Source organism: Pieris rapae, chromosome 2 (assembly GCF_905147795.1).
Source record: "Pieris rapae chromosome 2, ilPieRapa1.1, whole genome shotgun sequence".
NCBI lineage: Eukaryota > Metazoa > Arthropoda > Insecta > Lepidoptera > Pieridae > Pieris > Pieris rapae.
In genome coordinates this window covers 10,290,947-10,318,408 of record NC_059510.1, presented here as the reverse complement: position 1 = coordinate 10,318,408, position 27,462 = coordinate 10,290,947, and the positions used below count along the sequence as shown (strand labels likewise).

Here is a 27,462-nt window from a genome sequence, read left to right as displayed (position 1 = left end):
TCCGTCGTTTCAAAACTAAGCGTTTTTGTAGCCGTCAGTCCTAGGTTCGATCCCCGGCTGTGCACCATTGGAATTTCTTTCTACGTGCGTTGACGCAAAATGTTGAAGGCGTGTGTGACAGAAGACCGATCAGTGATCACGTACATTGGATTGACAAATGTTCATGAAACGGATACAGAAATCGGAGAGTCAGACATAATTAAGTTGTCTAGTTTTATTTATTTATTGAAGAATCTCCGAACCAATTCGACTTCAAGAATAATGCGTACCAAATTCTTTATTGACCGGCAACGCACTCGCGAGACCTCTTGAATTGTGTGTGTCCGTTGTTTTCGCTTAACATCCAGTGAGCCTCCTACCAGTTCTATAATTTTTTGCTAAGAGTTTTAAATAAAACTCTAACATAAGTATATACTACATTATATTATATACATGAGACTTTTTTTCGTAGTTTACATGTACGGGGCTGGACGAATCTCTTAAACGCTTATCAAAATAATATTTAACTAAAACTGGCAATGACATGAAAACAATCAAAGGCTGGCAAATCGCCACTGAGGAAGCATTCAAACAATTTTATACTGAATAAGCATACAAATTACCTTCTTTAAAACATGCAATTTGTTTTCAAACAATTTGTGTGCATTTTATTTCATTTACAATTGGAATATGTTTTAGCTTTGTGAAATTTCGGGATTAGATGCAATTTGTTTATTTTTTAAATATGCAAGTTGAAAATTATGTAAGTAATTAAATTTAACTATATCGATAAGTCAATACGAAATTTAGCATCAGCATCGCAATGTAAATCCAAAGCAAATTAATAATGTATACATAATAATATCACATAACTCCAACTGATAACACTTTATATTGATATCTTAAGTTCCACATTGAATTTAATAAAAAAAAACAAACCTTAACATCGATTAGCCGCACAGTAAATGCAGCTGCATCGGGGGCAGTCAGTTGCAACTGACAGGGCGCATTCGACGGGGGCGTGGGCGGGCGGATAAGCGTCAACGCCAGGGCGGCGCCCGCGCCACTGTTACCACCCAATTCCACCTCTTTTACGCGGCCGCATAGCAGACTTGACGAGTGCACTGTGAAAATACATATACTATAGTTCACGCTCTTCAAAGCAATTTAAAAGATAAAATAAGGTTGGTAAATCTTTTAATTAGGTGAGAGTGCGACGAAGATATCTAGTCTTCCTTTTTCCTCATTTTTACTTCTTTTGTTTTTTGGTTTGTTTAGGTACCTAAGGTTAATGGTTAAAAGAGTAAGTAGAATAACGTCATATAGAGAGATATTTATATATATGTATATAAATTAATCGAAAGATATGATGCTGCTTTTGTAGGTAAATATGCTAAATTCTGAACTCAATAATGAAACTTTCATTGAGTAATACTCTATAAACATAGGGGCGATTACTCGTATTTATCGAATACCAGTTTGAAATCTACCTCATTATACGGGTTCTATAAATAGCAACGCTAGAACAGAAAGTTGCACGTAACAGCCGGTATAAACCACAGATTATATTAGTTAATCCATAAATGTATGTGCAACAGGTACTAATTTGAATTTGTCTCGTGTCTATAGAGAATTTCATAGTAAAATCCATTTACGTAGACATGGAGTTTGTTTTATGATAATTTTATTTAGGCATGGTGAAACGTTGATTTCTGGAGAATCAGACTGGCGAACTCCAACTTCCGTATGTCAAATATAATCCGATTTTGATATAATGTTATGAAATCCGATTTTTCCAATACATCTTAAATTTTTAGGTTAGTATGTATATTGGAATTAACTAACACATTCTATATCAATTGTCAACGTCTTTGGCAAATTTCTCATTAGTGTGTCTTGTTGATACATTTTATTACTATAAAGATTTGTCAAGTACTAAATTAATATGTCAAAACAATTGTATATTAGGGCAATGTGGTGCATTTATCATTAAAAAAGACTTTGTTACATCATGCTACCAATAATCAATTTCGGCAAGTGTCAATCGACTTGTTTACGAGTAAAATCCGTTTGATTATATGGTGATATCATATCTATTTTTAGTAATTGCTACTGATTTGGAATTGTGCGAGACATGGGCGTCAAAACTGGAATGATTTTCAGTTTGACGCCCACAATGGATTCTTAATTCGATCATAGTTTTATTTTACACTTATGGATCTCCAACTTGGGCGCCCACTTAAGCGCTTACAAAGCTACAGAAGTGTCAAATATGGAACGATGTATGATAGAGAAGAACAGAATAGACAATATAAAGAATACAGCTGTAACAACAACAGCTAAGCTAAAATAAACTAAAGTGAAAATGGATACATGGCAAGAGGAACACAAACGCATAAACTGTTTCAATTAACGAAAGAGAAGGAAGGCAACTCAGAAGGTGGGTAGACCAAATAAAGGAAACTTCAGGTGGTATGGCACGATTTGGAGGAGAACTTTGCCCTAAAAAGGACACACAGATACCTAAAAGAAGATTGTAATAGAAACATGTTTAAAAAATTGTACCGAATTGTAAGACACTTAAAATTTCTGTGTCTACTTATTACGTATAAGATTACTTTAATATTAATCAAGAGACCGTCTACAGCGTTATATCACTCACAACTGATAAAAGCTGCATTCAGTCGCATAGAGCAATACCTCGTACACACAAAGATTAAATATCACCCTTGTTATGTCTTGATTGAGCCCATATATCATTTTCTCATGTCTATTTATGACATGGTAATGATGAAAACATGAAATAACTAGTTGGTGTGGGAGTTATTTTGGAATTTTATCGTATTAGTAATTTCTGTTAAGATAGAAAAATGTAGTGAAATAAATAAATAAATAAATTTTTTCTGAAAGATAGATTTTAATATGTATTCTGTAAAGGTATATTATTGCACTTATGTTTTGATAGATAGACCCCAAAGCTGGTGTTTTCCTCGCTCAACGAATTAGTATAGCAATACAGAGAGGAAATGCTGCCAGGGTACACTGCATTAATTTTTATTTTTACTATGTAGGTTAAGAAAATTGTACCTGGAAATTGATTCTTAAAATTACTTAATAAAGATTATAAAAATATATTTTTATTTATTATAATATTTTATTTATTGCTACCGCTGCTAATAAATGGACTACCCGATAAGTTATTAGATATCCTAACATTAGCCAACATAAAAAAATGTTAATGAATTATATGTATTTTATATGCATTAAATGCAATCTAATTACGCATTGTAATAATAGAAACAACAGATGTTTTTAAATGATTTAGATTTTATTATTCTGTTTTTTTTATTTGTTCCATAATAGCATATAATTATGGTATATTGTATAATTACTACTGCAAATGAATCATCAGGTCCCCTCACATGGAAACGACGCATCTTAAATATTTATAAAGCTTAATGCAGACAAACGTACTCACATGCAGTCGACGGTTTGTCTTTTGTTTATTTGTAGGGTTAATACAAAGAACTTGAAGGAGACAAAGCAATCGTTTTTTGAAGTGAAACTTCTTTAGGCGCATTGGTGTAAAATTTTTCGGAAACGTCACAAAAATATGCAGCGTTTTTGTCGCAAGAAAGAGATAGGAGATCGAATAAAAAATACGCTATTGGTTGATGTATTCGTTTAGTAGTTCCATATTAGAACTTGAGTTTGCATTTCTGTCACATAACATCTGCGTACGTCGTTCCTCAACATAGCGATTGTCGTGCACCATTATGTGGAACCAGCTGCATTCTGAACCAATTCTACGGAGTCTTTGAAAAAAGTGCGTATGTCTAAAAGGGAACCCACTTGGGAGCCTTCTGGCAATGTAAGCGTATTGGCAATACCATCCTATTACGTAAAAAAAATACCAAAAACTAAAATAGAGAGATTCTCGTATAGGGCCGACCTTTTAAACATATCCAGTATTTTAGTCGTAATTAGGTCATAAAATTAGTTTCATATGTCATTGACATGCTCGTAAATTACACGTATTATCTCTAACATGTGAACGATCACTTTTGACTCAGTATAAGTTTCAAATAATTGCTTTTAAATATACATAACACCATTATATATTGTGACTTCCCGTCTAATTCACAATTAAAAACATCTTTGTTTAATTACGAGTAAAACCAAAAGTGCATACATGAACAAGAACAAGAATACATTCTGGTACACTCCATGTATTTCTATATCTATATTCACACTGTATACATGCTAATGATAATATAAATAAATAAGTTCTAATATCTAACTACTAAACGAATACATCGACCAATAGCGTGTATATTTACTCGATCTCCCTTTCTCACTCTCTCACTCACTCTTTTCTTCGACAAAAATACGCTGCACACCTTCGTGACATTCAATTCAAAAATACCTACTAAATTGATTGTAATTTTTAATGAGTTCAATAACAGTTATATGTAGTATCACATTTTTATATAAAGCTTAATAATGTTCATAAAGAGAAGATTCAACTCGCAATTAATCTCTGTGACGTAGGTAATCTAATTATCTAGTAAGAACACAGTGCTCTATATACACGTATTGCATATAAATTTCTATTATAATTAAATAAACGTTGTCTTGTCTGCACGTGAATATTACTCACCTAATTATCTAGACATAACAATGCAAGGAATTAAAACGGCCAGTTAAATATATGAAAAATGTTATCAAAAACTTATATGAACTAGAAAAATGTTATTATTTGTATTGAAATAATTTTATGTTACAAAAATCGTATGGTTAAATAATAATAGGTGGTTTTTTCTCTTCCAGGCACACTTGTTGGAAAACTGCAATTAAATAAGGAGTATTATACATTTTAATCGTACCAAATATATTTTTGATAAAAAATTGCGAGAAAAGATATTAATCTGACATATAGATACAAAAAAGTTCTGATTAAAATAATTTCAAAGTTGAATCGATGTTCGCAATATTTTTGTTTGAATGATGTAAATTATTAAATAATAATAAAAATGTACTTTACAAACTACGAAAAATACGTATATATAAAAAACGTCAGCAAATTGCAAAATATTTCCACTGACATTGGCAATGAATGATCTCCGAGTTGTAGAGGTCAAATGAAAAATATCGCATATATTGCGGTGCAAGGAAATATAAATATTCGCGTATATATTAAAATAACATAAAAACTACCCAAGCGAAATGAAAAAAAATCAGTGGCGCTACAAGCTCATTAGGTCTTGGCCTCAGATTTCTGAATCTGTTTCATGATCATTTTTAAATCTTACAGGCAAGTAGGTGATCAGCTTCCAGTGCCTGACACACGTCGTCGACTTTTTGGGTCTAAGACATGTCGGTTTCCTCACGATGTTTTCCGTCACCGTTCGAGCAAATGTTTAATGCGCACATAGAAAGAAAGTCCATTGATGCACAGCCGGGGATCGAACCTACGACCTCTGGGACGAGAGTCGTGTGCTGAAGCCACTAGGCCAACACTTCTCACTGCCCAACGAAATGACCTGAGGCAAAATAACCTTGCTTGGCCCATAAATTCATATGGTCACATGACGAAATATCTTTGTCTCCTTTTGTATTTCAACCAAAAACAGAAGAAGACATAGAAATCTACTTCCCGTATCAAATCTACATCCCAGACCAGCCAAGAGGTTTGGTTATTATTGCCACTTCTCTTGAAAAGAGTAACGCCCGAACCCAATAATGAATCCACAATCTCAGATTGAAAACCCTCTGAGATCAGACCGTGACAGTCGATCGATCTCCTATCTGCATCCCAATAACCAAACCCTACGAAGATTTTGGCGACGGATAGAATGCAATCTCTTCGCTCTTTACACTCATATTTGATAATCAATATAAACCAAATAAAGTAAATAAAACTATACAAACAATATTAAAATATACATTTCTATGTTTAAAACATATCAAATAGCTTTTTAATTATTAACTGTCATTTTCATACAAAGGTCTATGTATACACCGATCTGAGCTACCATGGACAGCTTGTATCGACAGATGGCTATTACCATCCGTCGATTGGTTTTGGCACACTTTTATCAATATTTGGATTAAGAGGTCTATCTTAGATGGTCATACGTTTGAGAAAGGATATTGGTTTGGGCGTTAATCACATTTCCATTTTAAATATAACAGTGCCTACAAGACTTAATATTTTTGTCACACTTCGTCACAAAATTTATAAATAATCATCACTTACGTAGTTTTCATTGTTATAATATTCATAAATTTAATTAGTTAAGAAACAGAAGATTCTATTATATTAAATAACAATTTAAGTCTGTCTCTGTGTTTTCTTTTTGTACTTTATAATAATAATTGGGGTACGAATTTGGGAACATCTCTGGGAATTGAATTATTGTTTCGCCGGGAATCGATTTCAGGGCCTCTAAACTTGAACAAACTAAGCATTTGACCATTCCAAGATTAGGTTGTCAAAATATAAAATATAACATGGTTTTTAGTGTTAAATTTACAGTTAGGTTTTAATGAGTTCTGTTTGCTTCGCCTCCCATATGATTTCATAAAAACAACATATTTAAACAATAGGTAATGTAGATAAAAGAACTTGTTATCTAAATTTTTACTTGTTTTTTTTTTATGTAGAATCTAATTAAAGTTAAAAGTATTTCACTTTGTTAATTTAAACGCGAAGGACAAAAACGTTGAAGTTTGAAATAATAAATGTTATCTAACTTCAACAAATGAAAAATTTCGACCCGTTAATATATTAAGAAATAGCGAGTAATTTATATTAAACGTCAAATTCTTTATACAAAACGGTTGGGTTTTTTCTACAAATGTATATACTACGTTGAGTATTGTTTTGATTGAAAACTTTTTAAACTAAAAGTCAGAAAGATTGACTATTCTAACACACTATTTTAAATAGGCGGATATATATATATTCACAATAATTGTTCCTTGTGCCTCTTACGAACATGATTTACCTGCATAATTCCCCAATATATCATCATAATTTGTGTTTTAGATAACTATATCACAGATTATGAAGATGTTGACATTATCCACCTTACCAATTTTTGAAACCGTGAGGCTTTTGACTTTAGGTAGGAACAAATTCTTTTTCTTTAAAATAGTTATAATTTGTATAATGTTTAAGTTCAACACTAACTGACCCAGTACGGTTCCCTCCCATCGTGGCAGGCACAAAAGGCTTCTAAGGCAGTTACATGACTAGAAAAGAATAAATGCTATCTGAGACCCTGGCCTCAGTTTTAACCTATAAAGGGGTGTAGGGTAACTGGATTACCATCAACACGCGCGAAAGGAACTAGGTCGATGCGAAGAGCAAATAAAAATATATAAAAATCAAAGTAGTCAATTTCATGTTTTCCCATGTTGGCCTGTAAAGTTTCAAGTGTGCCAACGAACGGTTAGCAGCTAACTGTCCGTCGTGAGAAGCATCTCATGAGAAGAATTCCATTCACATTTATATAAACTAAAAATTTAAATATTTTTTAAAGTCAATCCATACAATAAGTGCCTATTGTTAGTGAAATTATATTCGCTAAAAATCTAATTGTCTTACGATACCCAACACAAAAAGTTTAAATAGGGGTTTTAGCGTTTAGCAACGAGCTTACAGTACGCCCATAAGGGTCAGTCAATAAGGCTATGGACACCCAATTTTAAAGGGTGCGTTGCCGACCTTTGAAGCAGTATTCTAACTTTAGATAGTTGGAGGTTTTATCTCAAAGCCCCCGCCGGGAGTCGATTCCACAGTTTGCTAGTTCGTTGTGAAACGGACTGTGGAAGACTTCCAGTTATCAAGGTGATGCTAAAACCTTTGACAATTAATAAGTTTGAATCAGGTCAACTTGCCGTATGACTATATACACGCATATTTTTAGATAATGACTGAATCGATAATCGCCTAATCGTATTTTTTTCCTATCATACAAAATTCTCTAAATTATTGGTGTTTGAAATAGTCTATTTTTACATTTTTATTATATACTATTTTTACATTATTTTTATTTACCATGTTATCTAGGTGCTCAGCTTTCAAGTGCTAGTATATCACTTTAAGCACTTTCGTGATTTATAACTAAGTCACGATTAGTTTCAGTTATTGACAGCCAGTAAGTATTGGCTCACGATTTTTTTATAACCGGAAGAAAATATGCCGATGACGACAGAATTGTACTCAAATATGTATCCGATTAAGTGGAAAACTAAAAATTCTTACAACTATATATAATTGTTTCTAGATACTATATTGCATAAATACTTTTAATCTTCATGCAGTTAGCCCCGTACTGATGATTTCATAGGAACTCTGCCAAAACTCATTACGCAGAAAAGAATATTGAAATTCGTTATTTAAAGACTAGCGTATTATTCCGTAAAAGATTTAGCTATATTCAAATTAAACTGTGGTGTGTTCAGGGTGATAATGTGTGTCAAGTTTCTTCATTAAGTCAATCGTGTCGATTGGAACCTATGGTGCGTGGCACCAAGGTCCTTGAGACAGCGAAATTAACAATCGCTCATGAATGTGCAAAAACCTGACGTGTTTTCTGATCGATTCAACGTGAGACTGCAAGATATTGAGTATTTTTGCCAAAGAATATAATTTTATACTATACAATACGATTTCTAGAATAAAACCCGAATATTCTAAATGGGTTCCAAAGCTTCAGAATATAAGTTCTATGAAAAAAACGAGTCGATCTGCTATTTACAAAGGTTTTTGTGTGTTCGGATTCAGTAGTTTAGGGGTCTCTCTTAGTGGCGAATTTACCAGCAGACTGAGTAGGCCGGAGCCTAGGTTGGCAGAATCAGAAATCTAAATATTTCTGCATGATTCTAATGTTTCAAATATTGTCTTAATCACAAATTTTGCCGATGACTTTCCCCACTCGCTTGTCATTGTAGTTTAGGTGTCAAAACTCAAACCATATTCTAGAGTAAAACAAGCTAGTTCACTGCTTCCAAACAACTAATCGACTTCTGCACCATCAGCTCACACTTTGTATACGTAGCGAAATTTCAGAAAATGTACATCCCTATACCCTGTTTCCTATTACTGGTTGGATGCTGGGAACTGGTTGGTATGTGTTTTGTGCTAAAATCAAACCCAAAAATATGCATTTTCAATGAAATTTTGGATTGAAAAATATTCTACGACATGACAATTGTATAAGCAAAGGCACAACACCTCCGCAGCATATACCTTGACAATTCTTGGTCCACTAGTCTTTCTAAGGTTAACAATGACTTAGGAAAGATGAAATATTAACAAAACACAAAGTGTGTATATAAACAGTGTTGCTAGATGATGAATGGTTTAAAAATAGTTGACGTAAATAATACCGAAATAGCCAGTTGGCAAGGGACTTGAATTTGAATCAAAAATAAAGACAATACGCAGACAGTGTGTCTACAATATACAAGGACACTGGGTCAGTCTTATAAAGTAATAATATAACTATGGCTTAGGAGAAGCAGAAGATGCAAATTTATTTTTACGATAACAGAAAATTAATGCATATTTTTTGTATATTTCCGGTAAAAACTGACATCATAAAGAGGGGAAAAGACGAGCACTGGAGATATTGTATCTCTTACAATACGTCTGTAAACAGGCTGAAACTTAATACAAAAAAGCTCGTCGTGGTTCATGTTCCTCCTCGCAGGGGGGATATTTAGATCCGTTCGGGGCATATGCCCCCTTCGGGTGGTGTGTGGGTTCGCGCTCTGCTGATACAGGGCGGTACGGGGGCGGGCAATATAGCCCTTGATGGGGGCTGCCGCGCGCGTGGCATAGGGTTGACTCGCTGCACGCAACCGATGGGGATTAATACAAAAAAAAACTGTCTGAACTGGATATTAATACTATGCTAATGCAATATTTAATAGTGGATATGATAGCGTGTATCGGTAATAATAATTACATTAAAAAATCAAAATTACATGGTTGCGAATCGTGTGAACGCTACTCTCCGCTAGATTTACTAGTTATACAAAATCAATGAGTTTATGACATTATTATGGAAGCCATAGCGGGTCTCGATCTGAATGTTACCCTTAATTGATTGGTTCTGTGGAAAGACTTTTGACATTTTGGTAAAAATAACTACCTACCTACATTCTATAAAATTACACAGTTGTATCCCACGCACACATAACGAATAGTTATCAAAGCTTATATTCAAATGCAAACAATTAAAATACTTTTTATTTAAAAAATTGAAAACCACTTAAGAATTGTTTAATAGACTATATCTTAATCTGTAATGTAAAGAGTATAATTTCACTTACCTGAGTTTAATGTCTGTATAACTAATAACAACACCACTAGATATCTTAGCATTTTTCTAAGTATACCATAATATTATACACTCTCATAGAATTAAAATTCAAGACGGTTTGCATCGTGTAGTTGTATCAAAACGAGTAAAAGTAAAAGTAACAAAAGCACAACACTTAGTTATTTCACACAAAATAAATCTGTTGAACTTAGAGTATTTTTTTTTAAATTAACTATTTATAGAAAATGTTTAATTAACAACCCGACTTAGGAAAAAAATTGTTAACATTTTGGCGCGAATTATTTGCGCCTCAAATTATATAAACGATCGGCGCCGCGTAAATTACCGTCTACTCTGATTTCTGAAATCCTTACTGGCTGTCTACTGTCTTGTTCTTGTCGTTTAGTTTGACAATGACTGATTATTGTAAACGACATTTGACTACCTCCACATATAGTACTGTCATTTGTCTTCTCATGACATATTAAAGCATAACAGCTAAGTAGTTGATATAATTGTTGAATGTTGATGTCATTTTTTTTTTATTTCTAAACTTATAATATATTATAATTTATAATGTCAAATCAACAAATCTGGAATCTGGCTAGACTTAGACCTATATCAAAATAATGTTAGGTATATTTGTCTTTATGAACAGTTTTCTAGTTCAGCAATTTGCACTAATTTAAACGTGTTTTATCAAAATTAATAAAAAAATTTAAACCACAGCTGTGTCATTAAACACTAATTAATTTCACATGTGTAAAACTAAGGCTAACGACCAAACTTTTTACCTCATCTAAGGTTATTTTTTCATGTTTAATTCGTTTTTTATTTGTTCTCGACAAGTGAACGAAATATTTCGATCCTACCAACGATAACTATGGTTTATTAAATCACCTACAGATCGTTTCATTATTTACATTAAATAAACAAAGATTATAAATCATAATATACTATAGTAAAATACCTTAATTAGATTCTGATCATACTACATTGTCCGATATACCGGAAAAAATTTCGATTAAGATTACAGCCCTAATTCTTGTTAATCTGTACATGTGTATGTTACTGTGTTGCTATTCGTAAACTTAAATCAAATTTGATAAAATGTATTTTATAATGTATGGCCACTAATTAACAGTAATAAAATGTAGTTTAATTATAGCAGTCTTAGTTCACGGTGATATTGAAACAGGGAACGGGGTAGGGAAAATAAGTGAAATTTAAACTGAATAACATTCCGCTAATAACAATCATGGTCTGCCTTAAATCAACATTAAATCTGTTTTTCGGTTGTTGTTTAAGTGCCTTTTTAATGGAAATAATGATCTCTAAAAAACCGAATTGTGCAAATTTAGTAACATTCCTCCAATTTCTTTGTATAACTTTACATGGATTGCTGAAGAGCAAATATGAAGTGGTAAGCAGTGACATACTTTTTCACCCAAATTTATTTGTGTGTGGATATTTTTTTAACTATTTTTTAATATATCTTTACATTTTTAATTAATAAAGTTAAAATATGTATATATATATATATATATATATTTTGTATTGAAACTTAATAATTATTTTTTACAGTTTACACCCAAGATACCTCTTAGACAATATTTTGTTCTTATTAGTTTGTTTTTTGTAACTAGTGTGGCAAATAATTTTGTGTATGCTTTGCATGTAGCATCAACACTTCATATGATAATCAGGTAATTTATATCTCACAAACCCAACCACAAATTTGTTACTCATTCTAAATGTTTGCTTTTAATGCAATTGCTGTTTTATATTTTGTCTATTTTATTTTGTTACATAAGACAAACTTTAATTTTTTATTCCAGGTCAGCTTCATCACCTGCTAGCATGTTAGTTTCATGGTATGTAAAAAACAGAGTGCCAAAAGTAAATGCAATTATTGGTTCTGTTATAATTTCAAGCGGTGTTACTATTGCAATGTATGGCGGGGCTAAAATAATTGAAGAAGAAACTAAATTCCTATATTGGTGTATTGGTGTTGTGATACTGTTGACAACTCTAATTACTGGTGCTTTTACTGGTCTGCAGCAAGAAAAATTATATGCAACATATGGCAAATTTCCTGAAGAGGTAGGTTGTGTTAAAAAATATCTAAATGTAATACTTTAAAGATAACATTTCAAAAGAAGCCTTACCATGAACTATGGATTAATACATATTTGACTCATGGGTATCAGACAGACTTAGCTCTTTTTGCCAATACAAATATGTATCGGAAAATGAGCTTGGTTGGTGGATGTTTCCAACTATTCCATATCAGAAAATCAACAACTCTCAAGCAAAATCTTGAGTTTGAGCTGGGATTCAGGACACAGTTGATTTATATATATTTTAGAATTTTAGGCTGACTGTTATTATTGTTTCAGATGCTGTTTTACACACATGCAATACCTCTTCCCTTCTTCCTGATAATAATGCCAGAGCTAGGTGCAATTGCATTTAGTCTTCCATCATACTTGTGGTATATTCTAGTTTTAAACATTATAGCACAATTCTATTGTGCCAATTCTGTCCACATTTTAAGCACACAGGAATCATCAGTTACAGTTACTTTTATATTGACTGTGAGAAAGTTTGTTTCACTTTTAATTTCATCTGTAGTTTTTAAGAATAGTTTGACAATTTACCATGCATTTGGAACGGTACTAGTAGTAATTGGAACTTATTTTTATTTCTTTGTTAATAATGATAAACCACTTAGTAGTTATAAAAAGAAATAGTTATAGTGAAGAAAAATATATTTTTTAAAGATCTGATTCTGAGAAATGAATACCTTGTATTGAATTTATTTTGTCATGTTTATACAGAATAAAACTACTGTTTTATATTATATAAAAAATTTAATTAAAATTCCTTAACTTAAGTTCCTACTTAAAAAGTATACAGAATGTATAATAAGAAAAATATACAATAACACTAATGTACAAAAAGAAATTGAGACAAGCTATAAACAAGGAAATGATATCATTAAATAACTCTCACACACATTTTTTCTCTAGTTCAAAACCATGGTCCAGTTTTAACAAATCACTTGTCATCTGTTCAGTATCTGAAAGAAAAAGAATTGTAAATTATATTTACCATGGTCCGTACTTATGTACCAACTTTATTAACATATTATCTTAATTTGACGAAACTTTCATAAGGAAGTACCAGTTTGAAATACCCACTTGGTTTCCAGTATTCAATCCTTGTATTTATAATGCTATCAATATATTAAAGTCTATCAATAATTTGAAGAATTATTGCTCATATGTGGATGCGCTAACATACCTGTTTCTACTATTTGATCTGCTACGTCGCTCAATGGAGCGCCTTGGTGATGGTGACCGACGATAGGGGCTATTATACCTGCTCTTGCTATCTGAGCGGCTGCGACGATCACGAGAACGAGACCGACGTACAGACGGAGACCGACGGCGCACGGAGGGTGACCGACGAGGTGAGCCTGATCTGCCACGCGAGTAAGATCGCCGGCGTGGACTGCGACTGCGGGTTCTGGAGGAATAACATTTTATATACAGGTGTATCATTATACTAATGTACAAAAACTTGCTGCTTTTATAAATTGTATTTAGTGACATCCAAAATTGTTTCTCTGGATTAGAAACTATATAATTAATTAAAGCTCATCTTATAACGTTATTAACCATTTCTCTTCACTATCAGTGTGATACATTAAGAGATCTATGTTTAGATACTAACATCCTGTAATGACCACTAGGTATACAGGCTAGGCAGTGCTAAGTATAGGTTTCAAAAAGTACCGAGACTGATGAGCCTTGTAGGTCGTCGTGGCTGCTGTGGCCGAAGGGGACATAATCTTCAAATGATGTTTTAACCGCAAGATTCGCGAAAAAATTAGTTGAGCGCTGTTGTATTTCAATTTGGTGCCCCATTTAGTGTGCTGGCAGTGAAGCATCGAGGATCGCAAGGATTGGTTCCTACTATGTGTAAGTCCTTAAGGAGGTCAGGGTTAGGTGATAGCTGTCATGAGGATAATTGGGCCGCTGATCGCGGAGGCTTCGGCGCGTAGGTTGTGTTCGCAGATGGTGGCGACGGTTGCGGAAATAAAGCCGTAGTTGTGAAGAGATGTGGTGTGTTGGTGGTTGGTTGATAAAATGGACCTGTAAACGTTCCAACACCCACCACATTTAATGCTGCCTTGATACTCAATTCTGATATAGCAATTTTTTATGGAATTTAAAAGCAATAGACGAGCAATTCAAATATGGCTAAGATAGTCAAATACATTTTTGGAAATATTGATAATTTATTTAAACAAAATATTAGTCTTGTACTCAGATAGTTACTACAGCTTTTTAATCTATTTAATAATATTAATGTAATCTAAGGTTACAGGATAAATTATACCTTTGAAGATAGGGTACGAATATTGGGTTCATGATAAGTAACTACAACTTGTAAAGTATTGTATAAAGCTTCATATACAAGTTAATAGGAAACATTATTTTGGTGTTATTTTTACAAAAGCACTTACCTGCGGTCTCGTCGTGTTCTGCCATTTGACATTTCCACTCTAATTCTTGTACCGCAGCATCTCCTATAAGTATGTAAAAGGTCAAATAGATTTTTTGTTCAGTTATTCCCTTGAAGTAGATTTGACATAATGAAAATGTCACAGATTAGTTAAAAAAACAAATATTGAAAAATATTGTTCCCCATTTCAAGACTATTGAACTTTTATAAAAAAAAGCCCACATTCAGTCTTAAAATGGAGGTACCATGCTGTTGCACACTTATGACTCAAGCGTTTCACATCGATAATGAAACGGATCTAAGGAGCGTGCAAAATGCAAATTCTGTTTATCAAACAGATGTCTATACTTATAACCTAACAGTAAGCTACAATTAATATGTTTAAAATACTAGGACAAAATAAAAAGTAGTATTATACATATAGTACGCCACAATAAATAGAATATAAATAAAATTAAGCAGAAGTATCTCTACATTAAAATACCTACAAAATTTTTCAACAGCACCAAGATAGAAATCAAGATGGCGGCAGTCGGCATATATGATATAATTGTAATAAAATTGATAGTCTATTTGTACATTTACATTACTTAATATGCATAAATTAAGATACTTACGTTCCATCTAAGCCTCTGACTGAATCTTCAGCATCACGTGGATCTTCGAACTCGACGAACGCAAAACCGGGGGGATTCCTTGCGACCCACACGTTTCTGATACTACCATATTTAGAAAATATCTTCTCAATTTCATACTTGGATGCATTTGTGCCTAAGTTTCCCACGTACACTTTGCAAGAAAGATCCCATTCTCGATAACGAGACATCTGCAAGTAGTGCACGTTACAAAATTAATAAACGCCATATTGAATAGAAAATTAATTATAGAGCACTGACACAGTATGTTAAATGTGCACAGTGTTCTCGCGATATACTTACTTTTTACCAATAAAAATCACGAGATGAGAATACTTTTTAAGCTTAAATGTTAAAATAAAAATTAAGTAACGCAAGTTTATAAATACCGAAAATGCACATGCGATCACTAACCACGTAGTCGATTTATTAATGAATGAAAAATGAACATTGAACAGTGATGAGTGAACCAGAGCTAAGAGTGGTATAGAGTATAGACTAGAGCTGCTACTATCCTTTAATATCACTCTTCATTTCAATCCTGCCTATGCTCGCTCGTGTTATTAGTTAATGCGTTTATTCTAGGTAGGTGGACTCATTTTCCGCAACTAGACTCAAATTAGGTCCGTTTTGCGTAATGCATTCATTTTAGTTAATCGTTGCTTAGAGAGTAGGTTTTTCAATAGGACAGGCCTACGGCCGCCCAAAAACGGTAGTCATCGCACCCCATGGACACCCATTTTAATGAGTACATTGCCGGCCTTTGAGGGAGAAGTAGGTCCTTATCTTAAAGAATCGAAGGTCGTATTATCCTGGGCTTTTTCTTCTAGATGATTGTGGAATTGGAGTTCAGCTTTGTAAATGTACAAAATTGGGTGGTGAGAAATGTATTTTAAAAAGGAAAATAAAATTAAATGTACTTCAACTTCAAGTGATACAAGTTAACGTGTTTTCTGAATTGTATGAAATGTAAAATACAAACTTTATGTAAATAGTAAAAAAATTAAACTCAAATTTGCGATAATTGATCTGATAGTATAATATTTTTAAATAGATTTGTAAAATCGAACCTGTAATTTGTGGTGTGAAAAATTATTAATCTTACAATTTTTTTTAATAGGTATATTCGTTTTTAATACCTTTGTCAACATATTATCTACATATATGGATATTTAGTCCAGTAATCACATAATTTTTAGTATTACATATTCTGCTCTAAGACCAAATCTATGTCACACTGTTACTTTTCATTAAGTGCACAAATACAAAAATCAAGTTTAATTATGCCTAGTTAAGCTTTATATCAATATTAAGAAAATGTTTAATTATTAATAAATAAAGGCAGGAACACAGGGTGTAGAGAAAATTTAACAAATCAAAATTCTTGTACATAACTTCAAATTAAAGCATAGTGATTGAGAATAATGCAAACGCATATGTACATTGTATATGTTTCATAACAAAAAGAGTCTATAAAAATTATATATTTTAAAATTTAATTGTAAAATCCAATCTTGAACCGTCATATATTCCGAATCTATCACAAATCACCATTTCAACCCACAATAATTTTATGGATAGGGCCGAATACTGTTTTTTATGGTTTATGGTATGGACCCGTTTAGTTTTAGCTCTGTAGAGTGTAGACGGTAGGCTGTCAAATAGCAGCTGATCACTCGATCTGTGCAGCGGATGCCCTATGGGGGCGAGGGTTGTTTTGTTTTTACTCGAATAATTTGATTGGATTTTATTATTTATATAAAAATGGATGTAGTAGGGCTACTTAATAATATAAATAAAAAATCAGACATGTTTGCTGTAAAAACTTGGACTTCGGAGTGGTCAAATAGTTTTCAAGAAAATCAAGTAAGTTGGATATTGATTTTCTCCGTTATTTGTTTTGTTTATTCTTTGTTCTTTATCCTGATTATTTTTGTATTAAGTAATGTGATAGCACATTATTTTACATCAGAAAAGTGGGGGAGGTGTTATTAATAGCTAGAACTACCCTTGAATCGTCAAATGTCAGTAAATCATTCTGAGAGTTTATGAATTCTGCCTGGCCTTTGTTATGCGATTATTGAACTAACAAACATTTTATTGGTGAGGATTGACTGTAATTTAATATTAAACAAATCAAGACAAATCTTTTTAGTGCTTTCTATGTGATAAATTACATTTTTTAAACATTGCACATTTTTTTTTAATAAATTATTTTTTCATTTTAATTTTAATTCATTATTTTATACTTAAATTTTCAGCACTTTCTGCACACTCAGAATTTTTGGAATCTAAACTTGCCACACTTAATTTTTTTCATGATTTATAATAGTCATAATACTTAGGGATTTCAAAAATTCTAAAAAATTGTCACATTTCTGATATTTTGCATTTGTGGATTTTATTTGTCAAGTTACTCTTCAAATAAAAAATGGGACCTTCCGTTCATTGGCTGCTTGCATAAGAGTTACTGGGTGACTCTTCTCTTCCACACAGAAAAAACTTTTATATATTTAAGTAATATTACATATATATTTTCTTATAAATGTTACATTGGTTTTGTTATGATTAATTGCATATTACAAAATATGTTAACCTTTGTTTTTACTAACTTTCATTATAACTATATGTTTAAGTTAGACCTTGGCCAATGCAATAATAGAACATTTCATGTGTTCTCTAATTATTGCATTTTTGCACATTTGTCCGTCCCTTTAATAGAGACTAAGGGTCTGTTCCACAATGTCAAGATAAGTTCCAAATAAGCTGTTTATTACTTATTGGTAAGATAAATAGTATTTTTGTATTTCACGACTGTCACAGCACTATTCGTCATGAAACGCAAAGTTTCTTATTCATAACTTTTATCTTTCGAATAATTTATGTGTTGCATTTGGTACTTTATCCATACATTGTGAAACAGGCCCTAAGACTAGTAATGTTATGTTAAATATGCCTAAATAAACTTAGCTAGGGTCCTTCTTCATTTTTTTGGTTAAAAAATTTGTGAAACATTGCATTTGTAATTTCCTAGAATAAATTAGTCCTTTCGCAATAAATGACGCGCAAGAACATAAGCGTTAGTTTTTCGCGCGAGTTTAAAGTGATTGGTTGTTTAGATTAACAATGTTTTAAATGATTCTGTGTTTACATTGTAGCAAATCTTATTATTTATAATGTAGGTAGATGGACTCATTTTCCGCAACTAGAATCAAATTTGGTTCATTTTGCGTATATTTATAATGTATTTTAAATACATATTATTTTTATAGACAGAAAAATAACATTTTTTTAAGCTTTGTAAATATTTTTTTTTCAAGCTTTATCAACATTAGCTAGATGTGAAGTGCAAAATAAGGTAACCTAAGAGTGTCTTATCGACATGTTTATAAAATAATATGTATGTATACAAAAATAGTGTTAAGTTTACTAGGATAGAACATATACATAATATTAATACTCGGAACAAACTCAGGCTGCAATTTCCCCGTACGAGACTTTCTTTAATAAAATCCCAAAGGCTCTTTTATCTCTGACTTTTAATAAGAAATGTATTACAATCCCGAAGCAAAATTTTAGCATAAAAAATTCTCATGGTTGAATATTAAGATAGGTATTTAGTCTTTATCAACTACGAAGTGGCTCGATGACATTGACAATATTTATCCACTGGCCTTGTTCTATAGAATATCGTTAGATAAACATGTTCCGGAAATACGCTAAGAAGGCTATTTATTTATGATTAATTGGTATAATAACAAAATGTGAAATGGACCACGTTTATTTATAACCTGGTCCCCTGGTGTGGTGTTAATTGCCATAATAAAACGCTAAAAGGTAATATTATGATACTTATTCAAGAAAGTTACGGAACTCAATTCGAAAGAAAACTCTCAAACCAAATTGTTGACTGGGCCTTTTATACACTATACAGTCTAACAATAGAAATATGTATTTCAGATCAAATTTTTTATAATATAGTTTTGTCATTTAAAGTAGTAATTAATGTAAAGAAGATTTTTTCCCATAATTTTATTTGATTAATGAATTTTTCTAACAACCAAACTACATATTAATTAATATGATTATCCTCAATTTACTATCAATATGTTATTAACTGGTTTTATAAGCGCGATCGAATTTGGGTTTGGCAACTCTAAAATTATAATATTTAAAACGTTTTGTTAAATAGTTACAGGTTTGTTTAATGATAGTATATTCTCGAATGTTAAACTTTGTCAATACTAAACAATGTTGTTTTATTGGGAATCTAATGTTTGATGTTACCACCATTTTTACCTTTATTTAGTACGCACAACGGAACTATTCAGAGTATAAGTGCGAAAACCAGCCACATTCACTAAGCAACAAAAGTTGTAAGACAATGTTAGAAAATGATTTTGAAATGTACACGATATCGCAAGCCAAGTAATCCATTTCAGTTTTTTTTATAAAATAACATGAATGTTTTACATAACTAATTGTAATTACGGACCGGCGCCATCTTTTTTAAATATAGTTAGCAAGCAGTAGTTAGAAGCAATTAATATCGATAACAAAACATATGAATCACCGCATGAAATATGCAACTTTTTTAATGACTATTTTACCTCACTGCCTACTAAAAATAAAACAAACAATTTGCCAGAAGCTAAAATCCCTCTAAACCATAAAAGTATTTTTCTTTCCCCCATAAATAACACGGATATACTAAAAATTATTACATCGTTGAAAAATACAAAATCTACAGGATACGATAATTTAGATACCAAAACAATTAAATCATGCGCATTATACCTACTTGATCCACTGACATACATAATTAATCTATCGATAGTAGAAGGGATCTTTCCTGAAAAACTAAAAATATCAATTATCAAACCATTACATAAAAAAGGAGCAAAAACACAAATGACTAATTATAGACCAATAACTTTAATTCCCATATTATCTAAAATTTTCGAAAAAGTCATGTATAATAAAATAGAGAATTTCTTTTTATCATACGATATTCTAAAAAAAGAACAATTTGGCTTCAGGAAAAATCGTTCCACTACCCTTGCGTGCTTTACCCTAGTTAAACAAATTACTGAATGCTTAAATCATAAAATGCTTGTAGGTTGCATCTTTTTAGACATGACAAAGGCTTTTGATTTTGTATGCCATGAAAGACTTTTAAAAAAATTAGAATGCTACGGAATAAAAGGTAATGCCTATAACTGGGTGAAAAGTTACCTTGAAAATAGAATGCAATATGTGGAAATAACAAAGATTTGTAAACTAAAACAAAAAACCTATAGATCCAACTATAAGAAAAATGAGTACGGAACACCTCAGGGCAGTATTTTGGCCCCACTACTTTTTCTAACATACATAAATGACCTCCCAGATGCTATACACCAGAACTGTATACTATTTGCTGATGACACTACACTTATAATAAAAGGCAAAAACGACCAAGATTTAAAAAACAACTTAATTAAATCTCTAGACGACGCCATCAACTGGATGAATTCAAATAACCTACAAATAAACATGACCAAAACTAACATAATTCATTTTCAGACATATAACTCTAAAACACTAATAGACGTACAATATAAACACAATAAACTGGACATAATGAACGAGTGTGTATTTTTAGGTATAACGATAGATAAATTTTGTAATTGGAAATCACATATTGAAAAATTACAGAACAAAATAGACCGTTTTGTTTTTGTGTTAAAACGACTAAGGGAAACTGTTAACCATGCTGCGGTATTAGCTGCTTATCATGCATATATTGCATCTATAATTAGATATGGAATTATAATTTGGGGAAATTCAGTCGAAGTGAATAGGGTATTTAAGGCCCAAAAAAAATGTATTAGAGCAATTTGTGGAGCAAATTGCATCGATAGTTGCGTGCCTCTATTTAAGAGACTCAAAGTGTTATCTCTTCCATGTATTTATATATTAGAAATGTCCCTGTTCGTACACAGAAATATACATATTTTTAAATCGAATGTAGTAAGTAGTAGACATGGGGAGAAATTGGCTGTGCCAAAAATAAATTTAGAATTATTTCGGAAAAACGCCTTCTGTATGGCAATTAAAATTTACAATAGATTACCGAAAGAACTTAAAGATCTTCCGACAAGAATCTTTAAAAAGCGACTTAGTGCATTACTTTTAGAAAAAACGTACTACTCAATAAACGATTATTTGTGTGAGACATGGTAATTTATATAAATTTAATTATGTATGATAATTGACTTAATTGATATGAATCTGACTAATAATGTAAAATCTAAACTAAGATAAATTTGCGCGCCACTGTGTGTGGCAGAATATGCGAACGACTGACAATTGTACCACCTTGACATTTTATACCATATTCGTGCAATAAATAAATTATTATTATTATAAAAAATGTAATACAATAAATTACTTGCAATAAAATACTTTCTGGGTTTAACTGTTAGATAATTTTTATTGCAATTAGATGCATCAGGTTGTCAGCTGATAATTTAATCTTTATTTCATAGCTATAAAGATTAAACTTGTATTGAATAGCAGTAGGAAAAATATCAGTATCCGAAAAATGTTGCGCGAAAAATATTACAAAAAGACAGCAATTTTTTTCCTCACATTCGCAGTGGCTGCTCTGAGTTTTAATTATGTAGATAACTTTATGGTGGGTACTTCATTAAATAGGTATACTTGTTATGTTTACTTCGACAGAAATGTTCCAAATTTTCTAAATAAATTTATTTTAATACCCTTTGTATTTGGTGGTATTAAGTAATTTAGTACGTTTTTTTACTTAAAAAAACAAATTAATTAATGATATTTTCTTTTCAGCTGCTCTGGTCGTTTTGTGGATGTCTTCTCGTCTCACTATTAGTTGTATTCATCTATTATTATAGAAGATGGAGAGCGAAAGGTAAATTAAAACAAAATCATTTATTAATTTATGTAACACAATGTACACTTATGAACGTCAAAAATATCATACAATAGATTAAACTCTCCCCCACTCTTTTTAATCGCCAAGTTTTGAAGTTATACTTCTTTTGGCGCGTTAAGGAAAATTGATGCGCGCGCACAAAAAAGCCGACACCCTGTAGTTACCATCGTCAACATTTAAAAATTAAACATCTCCATTTCTTTAACGATGTAGAAATAATTTTTAGATTAAAACCGATACCTAATGGTTTCACCGTGCGTCTCGTCCCACGGGCCGTAGGTTCGACTCTCTGTTCATGTGCGCAATCACATTTTTTCGTACGGTGAAGGAAAAACATCGTGAGGAATCTGGCTTGTCATGGACCCAAAAAGTCAATGGCGCGTGTGAGGCACGAAGGTTGATTGTTGCAGTTACTATTTGAAATGATGACGAAGTTGATTCAGAAATCTGATACCCAGATCACATATAATATATATGTATATATGTGATGGGTCCATGTATAGCTTTACCAGCTCATATGCAGCTACTTTAAAATTATTTTTTAATTTCTACGTTTTTACATCGTGGGTAAGTGATGATGAAGGAGTTTTTTTCTTTTCAACAGAACTATCCGAAGGCACCGGTGCCACGGCAGCTGGGGAACCAGCGAAACGGTTTCGGAAACGAGACAAAATGCTCTTTTACGGACGGCGTATGTTGAGAAAGGTCAAGTCCATCTCCAATTCAGGCCAGGGTCGGAAGAGGCGAGCTGTTATGCGGTTCGCGAGGAAGTTACTGCAGCTGAAGAAAGAAAGCGCTCCGGAACAGTTAAAGGTAAAATACATTAAAAGAAAATATATCTATCAGTAGATGAACTCGTAAACTTCACCTATAATTGTCCAAGCGTAATAACATTTTTAAAACATACCAAAGACAACCTCAAACAACAGATGAAACACACATTTCTGAAAGCACCTATAAATATATGACAACCGCGTGACAGTTTTCTTCCGTGACAGATTTCTAAAAAGACAAGAACACACCGTAGGAATAGATTGTATTGGAAAATTGTCTGCTAAATCGGTCCAGCCGTTCTCGAGTTTAATCGAGACTAACGAACAGCAAAAATATATATTTATATAATATATGATTAGATTGCAATATATATTTACCTTGTATCGATAACGTTTTAAATTGAAGATTAGGCAATTTCTTTTTATATTAATTTCTATAGTATACAAATCAAATTATTTATTCCAATTAGACCACCTAAAATGGCACTTTTGAAAGTTAAACAAAATATAAACATTATTCTAGTTGCCCCTTCCAAAAGGTAGTTTCGTATGGAGAAGAATTGGCAAGAAACTCCAGACTTACTCTTTTAAAATTGAAGTTACAATATTTGTATACATTACGTAAATAATTATATATATGTGAAGACAATGTATTCCCATAAAATTACTATACAGTCTATTATTGTATTGTTAGTATACATGTTCCTCACATATTTACAAATATCGAAACCGTATTATTAAAGAGTAATAATAAAACAGCGTGTAAGATAAAAATACAATAATAATAGTTTAGTAGTAATATAAAACAAAAAATAAAATATATGTAGTTAGTTGTCTAGGTAGCTTGCTTGGTCCTACCAAGCAATATTTCCAACCATAATGATTTATGTTTCTTATATCTAAAATATATTTAACTCTTACATAAATGACTGCCTCCTAAGGAAATTAACGTTATAAGGTCGATTATATCGTGTAAATTAATGTGTGTATTGAATTCTAGCAATTACTGGTGAATTCTTTAAAACCGTAGTATGTAATTACTTTTTTTTAATTAACTGAAATTCGACCTTGGAACGTAAATTTTCTTGTGTCGGTATTTTTGCAAAAGAGTTTATTTAAGTATGAGATTATTTTAAAGTACAATAATACATTTTCACGATTGGTAGTGATAGAATTGTGATAATTTTAACCCCAAAAAATCTCTAAAGAATATTGAATGTATCGTTTTTCGTCTCACATTTTTTTATTTGTATAAATAATGATTTTGTTTCAATATAATGAAATAAACAATGTTTTATGTTCTTTATTAGTTAGTAAAAAATAGATTGAAATGCGTGTTATTAACAAGTTTTTGATGTTGCATTTGTTTTTGATATGCCGTGAAAATTATATTACTGTATACATTACGGGCCTACAAACTCATCGTTATAGTAGGTATATAGTATAACGTTGCCCTTAATTTAAAGTAGGCGGGTTTAAGGGTAAAATTATTTCGGTCTTATGAATAAAAACGAGATTCCTTATAACAATTTTTCAAGGAAAAGACTTAACCATAGAATGGATAAAGGAGTGTTTTAGAGGAATCGTGTTTTCATACATATTACCATCTTGAATGAACATGAAGGAAAAATAAACACACTTTTTAGCAATTATAGTTTAATAGTATTGTGATCACTTAAACAATTTGGAGGTTGAATTTCAGAAACTCCCGAACCTGAACACTAATCATCAGTTTCAGAATCCCTACTTTCACTGACTCTGGTCAAAGATTATGATATGCGGTTCATTTAAATATCCATCTTTTTTAATTAGTAGAACTCATGAATTTTCCTCATTTGGCCTAGTGGTATCAGCGATTCACATTCCTGTGGCCGTAGGTTCATGGGCTATGTGCGTACTTAACACTCGCATTAGGGATGATTTTGCATTAATAATTGACAAAGAATCAGAACAAATTATTACATATTCCAATATTTTTTATCAACTGACTGAATGAAAAGTAATGTTGATAAAGATGAACCTTTTTTATAATTTTCTTTGTTGATAAAGAGTTGTGAGAAAGGGCGAGCGAGACTATCGATGATCATCGATGTTTGATGATCATGCCTTAGATGCCTTAGACACGATGTCAACGTTATGTGTCACAGAAAGCTGATCACCCACTCCTCTATTAAATAAGTTATGACCATGAAACAGAGTTTAGTTACAAAAACCTCCACGAAGCGCTGTTCAAATTCGTACGTATTTAACGTACACTACAGCAGTATTTATTATAAAGCAACCTCCATATTTGTAGGTGCTGGAGCCACCAGCGGAATACTTGGAAGAGGATCTGACGAGTGACGATCGGGTTCCACCAGACGCATTATACATGCTTCACAGCATCCGAGTGTTTGGCCATTTTGAGAAGCCGGTGTTCTTAATGCTGTGCAAACATACAGAGATACTGAATCTGCCAGCCGGCTCGTTTTTGTTCAAAGTTGGTTAGTATAATTATTTGTAAGTTTTCGGTGTATTATGTTAATATACCACCATAATTTTTCACCAATTCACAATTCACATGATGAGATTGTATTTTTATTTAGTTTAAACAAATCATTTGTGTTTTTAATTTATCATGTCAAATAATTTATAATCTTGCAAATCTAATAATTGATCAAAATCAGATCTGAAACAAAATGTGAATTAATCCTTTGATATTTTGCCTTAATTATAAATTCTCGTTTTTGTGCCATTAACCTTGTTTAATAAAAACAAGTAGGTAGTTGTATTACTCTCTAATTTTCTTTAATTATTTGAATTAATAATTGTTTTTTTTTACTGAAATTATCATTAATAATGACGTATTTGATTTGTTATCAAGTATGTAATCAAATTAAATCGTTATCAGATTATTTGTCAAAATATTGTTATTAATCACACAATACAACGTCCATTTTTTTACTTCTAAATTGATACTTTAACATGATACGAAGGTTTCCCTCAAGAAGTAGGCTACAGTAATTTATATGTTTATTTATTTACTTACAGCCCATGCTTGGCCCAACTCAGACTAAAAACATAATAAAATAATCTGCCTCACCCCTCCAAGTATACCCTAAATCAAATATAGTATATACCGTCATGTTTTATCTGTAGACAAAGATATGTATGTAGAAGTAAAAAAATGCCACATACTTTTCTTGGCCGGCGACTGAAATGTTTGACAAGTTTTACTATCTACCAACATTATATTGCATTTATTTACTTCCTTGCATTATTAATTAAGTTTTATTTTCGGTCGGTTCTGGGTGCTAGGTATCTTAAAGATGTATTAATGGCACAGATGACAAAACCTATCATATGAGTTGTACCGATGTTTGTGTCAAATTTAGTAAGGCCTACATTGTTTTATTAAGACATTGCAATAAATGATTAAGCCAGCCTCCCTTTATATTAGTCCATATATTTTTTGATTAAATGTTATTTACTGGTAATACTAATATCGATGACAATGATTAATATTATGAATAAATAGTATGTGTGGCACTGTTACATACGCATGGCGCCAAACGCACTAAGATGGCGCGGCCACAGATAATATTACGTGTCCATAAGCTAAAGACAATATAAATTATGTTTTTCTTCTGTGATTCGATTATTTATCAATACACTTTTCAGGTGATACAGACGAAAATGTGTATGTTGTACAAAATGGGCGCGTAAATGTGTATATATCGAACCAGGATGGAAGCAGTCTGTCGTTGAAGATTGTGCGAGCCGGTGAAAGTGTTACTTCGCTATTGAGTTTCACCGATGTGTTGACGGTATGTGTAATTTTAAAATAAAATTTCTAACAAAATGATTTTAAAACTTGAGGAGGAACTTAAATTGCGTTAGAAGCTTGTATGATAGCCATGGTAACAGACGCGGATTAGTCTGCCTTTTGCCATAATATATGACGACATAGGACGTTGTCACGTCAAAAATCTATTTTTGTACTTCCAATACAAACAGCCAATTTCATATTATGTAAGAGCTATTATAAGTGATAAAGTTTTTATTGAATGTTGATTTTTGTCAAAATCCAAAATAATATTGTCCATTTCTTTGACAGGGTAATTCTCAACCGTACAAAACGGTAAACGCCAAGGCACTAGAAGACTCTCAAGTGATAAAATTGCCCATGCGCGCTTTCCAAGAGGTTTTCAAGGAGTATCCAGATATATTCGTCAGAGTTATACAGGTATTTATTTAATTAAATTACAGATTAT

General features: G+C 32.0%; 4 protein-coding genes across 13 annotated transcripts in view; 2 read left to right on the top strand and 2 right to left on the bottom strand.

Moving 5' to 3' along the window:
- LOC111000685 overlaps nt 1-10,693 on the bottom strand; it is a 50,523-nt gene extending 39,830 nt beyond the window's left edge. The window contains exons 1-2 of the mRNA XM_022270233.2: nt 10,327-10,693; nt 919-1,103 (exon numbers count right to left, since the gene is read on the bottom strand). Coding sequence (XP_022125925.1) covers nt 919-1,103; nt 10,327-10,378 — 237 coding nt within the window. The 5' untranslated portion in view covers nt 10,379-10,693. The remainder of the gene's footprint in view (nt 1-918; nt 1,104-10,326) is intronic.
- Nucleotides 10,694-11,357: 664 nt separating this feature from the next.
- LOC111000672 (UDP-xylose and UDP-N-acetylglucosamine transporter) lies at nt 11,358-13,174 on the top strand. The gene is made up of 4 exons (XM_022270214.2): nt 11,358-11,739; nt 11,901-12,022; nt 12,155-12,419; nt 12,716-13,174. The coding sequence occupies exons 1-4, from the start codon at nt 11,575-11,577 to the stop codon at nt 13,067-13,069; spliced, it is 906 nt and encodes a 301-aa protein (XP_022125906.2). The 5' UTR covers nt 11,358-11,574; the 3' UTR covers nt 13,070-13,174.
- On the bottom strand, nt 13,170-15,941 carry LOC111000674 (RNA-binding protein 1). 4 transcript variants are annotated; one of them, XM_022270216.2, is made up of 5 exons: nt 15,788-15,941; nt 15,467-15,675; nt 14,851-14,913; nt 13,623-13,847; nt 13,170-13,398 (listed from the first exon to the last, which is right to left on the bottom strand). In XM_022270216.2, the coding sequence occupies exons 2-5, from the start codon at nt 15,673-15,675 to the stop codon at nt 13,392-13,394; spliced, it is 504 nt and encodes a 167-aa protein (XP_022125908.1). In that variant the 5' UTR covers nt 15,788-15,941; the 3' UTR covers nt 13,170-13,391. The 4 variants fall into 4 exon arrangements, 3 of the variants coding, with proteins under 3 accessions (XP_022125908.1, XP_022125909.1, XP_045489203.1); XM_022270217.2 differs by having other exon boundaries at nt 13,701-13,847; XR_002600443.2 differs by lacking the exon at nt 13,170-13,398 and adding an exon at nt 14,117-14,476 and having other exon boundaries at nt 13,700-13,847.
- Nucleotides 15,942-17,140: 1,199 nt separating this feature from the next.
- The window catches only part of LOC111000673 (neuropathy target esterase sws), a 32,067-nt gene continuing 21,745 nt past the window's right edge, over nt 17,141-27,462 (top strand). For 4 of the 7 annotated variants that reach the window (XM_045634388.1, XM_045634385.1, XM_045634391.1 and 1 more), the window contains exons 1-6: nt 17,142-17,350; nt 22,331-22,412; nt 23,041-23,249; nt 25,506-25,692; nt 26,870-27,015; nt 27,306-27,434. In XM_045634388.1, the coding sequence (XP_045490344.1) occupies nt 17,249-17,350; nt 22,331-22,412; nt 23,041-23,249; nt 25,506-25,692; nt 26,870-27,015; nt 27,306-27,434 (855 nt within the window). In that variant the 5' untranslated portion in view covers nt 17,142-17,248. Of the gene's footprint in view, nt 17,351-22,028; nt 22,164-22,330; nt 22,413-23,040; nt 23,250-25,505; nt 25,693-26,869; nt 27,016-27,305; nt 27,435-27,462 lie in introns of those variants that run through there. The other 3 variants (XM_045634386.1, XM_045634389.1, XM_045634387.1) reach the window with 2 other exon arrangements.